At 35.6% G+C, this 6,000-nt stretch overlaps 1 protein-coding gene across 1 annotated transcript in view; it reads right to left on the bottom strand.

The window, feature by feature from the left end:
- Positions 1-3,153: 3,153 nt before the first annotated feature.
- The window catches only part of NEK10 (NIMA related kinase 10), an 82,118-nt gene continuing 79,271 nt past the window's right edge, over positions 3,154-6,000 (bottom strand). Inside the window, 4 exon segments of the mRNA XM_039713660.1 lie at positions 3,154-3,235; positions 3,311-3,356; positions 4,788-4,877; positions 5,228-5,231. Of these exon segments, the coding sequence (XP_039569594.1) occupies positions 3,154-3,235; positions 3,311-3,356; positions 4,788-4,877; positions 5,228-5,231 (222 nt within the window).

Raw genomic sequence — 6,000 nt, 5'->3', positions numbered from 1 at the left:
CTCTCCCTGAACAGTGGCAGGAACACCCTGTGGTGAACTGACTGTAACCCCATTCCCTGTCTCTCTGCACCCCTTTGGGGGAGCAGGTAAAGCCAGAAAGGAGAGAGGGGAGTGGGGGAGGTATTTTTAAGATTTGTTTTGCTTCTCATTATCCTGCTCTAATTCTGATGGGTAATAAATTCAGCTAATATCCCCAAGTCAGGTCTGTTCTGCCTGTGACAGGAATTGGTGAGTGATGTCTCTTCCTATCCTTATCTCAATTCATGAACCTTCTGTTTTATTTTCTCTCCCCCACCCAGTTGTGGAGAGGAGTGACAGAGCAGCTGTGGTGGGTACCTGGCATTCAGCCACGGTCAATCCACCACAAAAAGCATAGCGAAAAAACAAGTTGCTGGTGACAGACCAACAATAGGGTTGCAGTAAGTCTGTCTTGTACCTGCCAGCTAAAGCCAGGACATGCTGTAGTAACACATGCGAAGTGGAGTCAGGCAAAATCTGCAATAGCAGTTACAGACATGCCATTAACAAATCTAAGCAATTAAAAAAAAACAACAAAATCTAGAAACACACTGCTTCTAAGGAGATTCACACCTGTGAGGAGACTTCACTCCATTCCTCAAAAATTCACTCCAAAATCAATTTTGTTTTTTGCTAAAAATCCCATGAAGAAAACACAGATCAGCACTGATTGTGGATAACATATTCCAAGTGCTGCTAAAGAAATTGCGTGACTCAGAGGAAACAAAATGTGCTTTCCAATTTTCCTGTGCTCCTGTGAAAATCAAAGACAGCACATCCACCAATGTGATTAATGATGAATATCTCTGGCCTTCTCCAGACCTTACATTACATATGTGTTGAAATGTACTGCTAACACCTGTTGCCTTCTGCAGGATCGAGAAGAATTCCTTGTACTGTGCTGTCATCCCATGTAGCTATGAAGGACAATTTTTTATGCCTCCCTTAAAATGACATTTTTAAAGATTTAGAATCTTAAGTTAGTTTTTCTGCAGAACAGCTACTCTCTAAGGAATTTCAGCAGAGCAGGAAAAAAAGTTCTGAATAAATCAGGAAAAAAAGACAGTTAATTATTTCACTGCTGTTAGTCCCATGCGCATTTCTGTGGCACTCATATGTTGAAAGTATCAGCATATGTGCCTGCAATCTTGAAGTATGCTCTACATTTCAGCAATTACATTTACAGTAATAGGACACAAGGGACTGAATGAAGTTGTGCTAAGGGAAGTTCAGATTGGCCATGAGGAAAAGGTTCCTCACTGGAACTGTCTCCCCAGGTAAGTGATCACAGCACCAAGGAGTTCAAGGAGTCCGAGCTCAAGGAATATCTGGGTGAAGCTCTTGGTCACATGGCTTAGTGTTAGGAAGTCCTGTGAGGAGCAGGGAGTTGGACTCAACCCTTCCATGTCCTTTCAAAATGAGATACACTATCATTCTGATTTCCTTTAATAGATACCTTATCTCTTAGTAGTTCTTATTGAAAAAACCACCAAAGTCCATATTCAGCATATTCACCTCCTTCGTTACAGTTAATTAAAGTAAGACACTTTTTGCTAGTCTGTAAGATAAATGCCTATAAAACTGCAACACATTTGTATATTTATAACATTATATCTTTTTTTTTTTCCCATAAGTTGTGTGATGCCTTTTCTACAGCATCAAATTCTGGGAGATTGTCATGATGGCAAAAATTTTAAGATACTTGAAAACATTCATAAAGTGTGTCTTGGATCCATTGTCATGACAGCAAAAATTTTAAGATACTTGAAAACATTCATAAAGAAGTTTGTTAGATCACATGGATGAAAAAGTAATCTGTAAACATAATTCAAGCACACCCTGAAGGTTTAAATACTGAACTATTATTTTATTTTGGGAGTGTTGAATCATGATTTTCAATACTTTGAGCTGGCAGCTGCAAGACACCTGCAAGCTGAAATACCAGTTTAATGAGTAGCCTATAGACTACCATCAGAAATTTTTCGAGCTTGAATCATACCAAAAATCTTGCAAAGATAAAAAATAACTGAAAAATACTGCTGAGGAACCATAAACCATTCTTAAAATCTCTTACAATATGGAGGGCAAGGGGCTGGGAGGGTTTATGTTTGTTTATTTGTTTGTTTTAGAAAACCTAACTGCAGTCTCCCAAACTTTAAAATGGTGATTAATGTAAAGACATGAATAGACTTATTTAATTGAAGCAGTTAATATTAAAGAAATTTTCAATACTTTGAGCTGGCAGCTGCAAGACACTTGCAAGCTGAAATTCCAGTTTAATGAGTATCCGATAGATTACCATCAGAAATTTTTTGAGCTTGAATCATACCAAAAATCTTGCAAAGATAAAAAATAACTGAAAAATACTTCTGAGGCACCAGGAACCATTCTTAAAATCTCTTAACACTTATAATGTGGAGGGCAAGGGGCTGGGAGGGTTTATGTTTGTTTATTCGTTTGTTTTAGAAAACCTAACTGCAGTCACCCAGACTTTAAAATGGTGATTAATGTAAAGACACAAATAGACTTACTTAATGGAAGCAGTTAATATTAAAGACTATTTGAGATGATAAATAATAGGATATCAGGTGAAAAACATGAAAAAATATATAGTAAATATATTTTATTTCTTGTGTCAAAATTTTCCTGCAGAAAAAGATATACCATCTTGAGGACAAAGCATTTGCCTAGTTTCAAAGACCACCGCATTTGTTTTCATCCCCTGCACTTTTGTACTAGTAAACACTTATACTGGCTTTTGTGCTGTACTCAAACCTTTTGCCAAAGATATCAGCTTTGTCCTTTAAACCTTGTAATGGCAGAATGTTAAATAAAATATTCTTCTATGTAATTAACCTTTTGTTCAGATGTGAGTTTATGTGGGAAAAAATGTGAGGAAATTGCTGCCACACTTGTACGACTCTTTCATCTGAATGAAGAAAACAGATGTGGGCAAAAAAAAACTGCTTAGATTAGCTAATATGTCCCACATACATTTCTTCCAGTCCATGCATCCATTTATTATAATAAACCACAATCTGCACCAAGTTTAAAGTGAATTGCAGTCAACAAACAGGAAGATGATACATTTGGGTTTAGCACTTCATAATTAACCTTTTTTTTTTCTTAAATTGACTAGATTGACCTGTAAGAAGAGAAACTGTAATAACCACTTTCCTCTAGAACCTCTTCAATTAGAGTCTATGATGCAAAAGAACTTAATTTCAGTGAATTATGTTCATTAAGAGTAATAAATGAATACATATAGGTAAATATACAGCTTCCCTGCAACTGCTCATATGTCATCCCTTCTGCCATGCCAGAAGTGCCAAGAATTCCTTCAAGTAAAAGGCAAGTAATGTTATACTACTGAATTTGGAATCTGTGCTCCCTTATCAGTTTCTCAGCAATGCCACTTCAAACATAATGACAAGACAGAAGCTTCATGATCAGTAACTCCCACTGAGCACAATGATCCCCTGAAAAGGTGGGGTCATTTTATGGCACGATATGAACATTTGGCACGCACACATTATGGAAGTATTCTAACTAATGAAAAATAATTTAAAGACTTAATGTAATAGAACTCAGAAATGCAACTTTCTTATTTTTTCCCACTTACAGTGGAAATTTACGGTGGAAAGGGCACACAGCCAGCAGCAATTTGTGAGGACAAAAGTATTGTCTGCAGGTTAAGAGATTCAAAAATTACAGATAATGAGCATATCAACAAATTGCATTATCGTCTCCAGGAACAAAATAATGCTCATATTTAAAGGGATTGTTAGGGACTCATTTCCTACTCCAATGTCACCCTTGACACCTAGTATTAATTCTCGTTTTTGCAATAAACTGTGGAACAGACACACTATTTTCAACACAGACCATCAAAACTAGAGTTTCTCACTCTTCTTTCTGGCACCACAGATTTTAATGTTACTGTATCCTCTAGTCCATGGATTGCAACACAGTTTTTTCTGTATTTAGAAGAATGTAAATGGCACAATTACCAAAATACAGGCTGCATGTTTCCCTTATATCCACTGCACAAAAAAACACATGATGAAAAAAGTCTCTGAACCAGGAATTGTAGTACCCCACCCTGGGTGATCCCACAGCTGGCAGGTTTCATTTTACAAGGTGTTTATGATTTGTCTTGCTGAGTATCACTAGTCCAAAGTAGAATTGACACATATGTTGATAAATTTTCTAAAGTATATATACTTACATACATATATATATGTGTGTGTGTGTATAATTCCCTCCTCAAGTTCATATGGTTTGATCTAGCTATGTAATTAAATCAACCCATTACAACTATTTCAAACATGACAAAAGAAAAACATAAGGGTTTAAATATAGTTGATTTAAAAATCATACACAAGGACAGGTAAATCTTTAGTATGACATTTTCAGTTGCAAACATTTCTATTAATTTTCAGGGAGGAATCATAAATTATTTGCATCTGTGATATTTCTTTATAATTTCAAAGTGTACTCTCTTCAATCAGTAGAAAGTTCCAACAGTGCTGAACTGTGCATCTTACCAGGAATTAAACAAAACAAAACCCAACCAACCAAGAACCCTAAAGTAAAAACAAACAAACACCCTCCCCCCCCCCTCCCCGTCCCTCAGAAAATCAGTATGGTCAACATAACTTTATTGTCCTTAAAGACTGATCTTAGAGTAGCAATTCCTTCTGCTTTGATACCATACATTTTATTAGAAAAATATATGCCACTACAGAAGTTTATGATGCTTTGTTTACCTTTTTTATCATCTGGAAGCAACACATGTCCACCTGAAGAAAGATGTACCCCATGCCAATCTGCTGGAAAGATAATCAATTCAGCAGTATCTAGGGGGAAAAAAAAAGAGACCAAAAAAATAAAGACACCTGAAAAGCACCTCCTTCTCATTTGCCAAAACTTCAGACTTCTAGAAGCCAGTTCACACTTTCTTATGTTTCCCAGCTCAATTAGAAGCCAAAAGAAATGTCAGTACTTTTTAGACTAATGAAAAAGTGGTGAACACAGTTCTGAGCATCCTAACTTTTTCTCTCCAGAAACACTGAATATTGCATGCTGCACTTAGTTTAAAGCACTGAATTTTTCAGATTATCTGAAAAAATGTCACAAACTACACATTTGTGTGAAAATAAAGAGGAAAGTGTATTCTCTTGAACCTATGAGAGAAACAGCTGATTACTCTGGTTTTTAAAACTGTGGCTTCAAGTGAAATTGTTAGCTGATATTCAAGTGGTATAATTCCCATTAGAGGAATTCAGCACTTTTGAAATCTGAAAGTCAGTTCAGCTACTTGATTATATGAGCAATGATACTGACATTAAACTTAAAAGCATCTAGTTTTGAAAATATCCCCTGGTAACAACTCTAATGGAACCACCTTCATGTACAGAATTGAAATCTCAGTTATGCATTTCTGCATAACTGAAACAGAAGAATCTCTGTTGTTGGAAGATCTTTACCCCACCACTCATCAGTGGAGGAATTTTTTTGTCTGTACTTCTTATTACATTTTCTAACTTGGTGTAGTTAAAACCCCCTTATTTTAAAATTTTATTTCCAGAAATCATACAACATCATAACAACATTTGCTGTAAGAATTCATCATCATTCTTTTCTCTATTTAGGTTCCTCCCATTACCTCCAAATGATATCCAAATGATATTTCCTTCAAGGTAGAATGCCCAGAATTGCATTCAACATTTCAAGCACTTTCAATTTACTACAATTTACTTTTTAAATAGAGTATTTATTCCCTTTAAATTCAATAGTTTTGAAGCTAACACAATTTTACAGTTGATAACATTCACAAATCATTTCCTTTATTTCTGAACACCTGAAAATTAGGTTAATTTTATAATAAACACTTCCTTTTTCTTACCATATTTTTGGGTATTAGTTTCTGAAAACATCAACACAATGAGCAGATATTTCTTAGATTTAATGTTATGGCTG

Source organism: Passer montanus, unplaced genomic scaffold (assembly GCF_014805655.1).
Source record: "Passer montanus isolate IOZ18808 unplaced genomic scaffold, ASM1480565v1 scaffold10, whole genome shotgun sequence".
Classification (NCBI taxonomy): Eukaryota; Metazoa; Chordata; class Aves; order Passeriformes; family Passeridae; genus Passer; species Passer montanus.
This window is presented reverse-complemented; position numbering and strand designations above follow the sequence as displayed.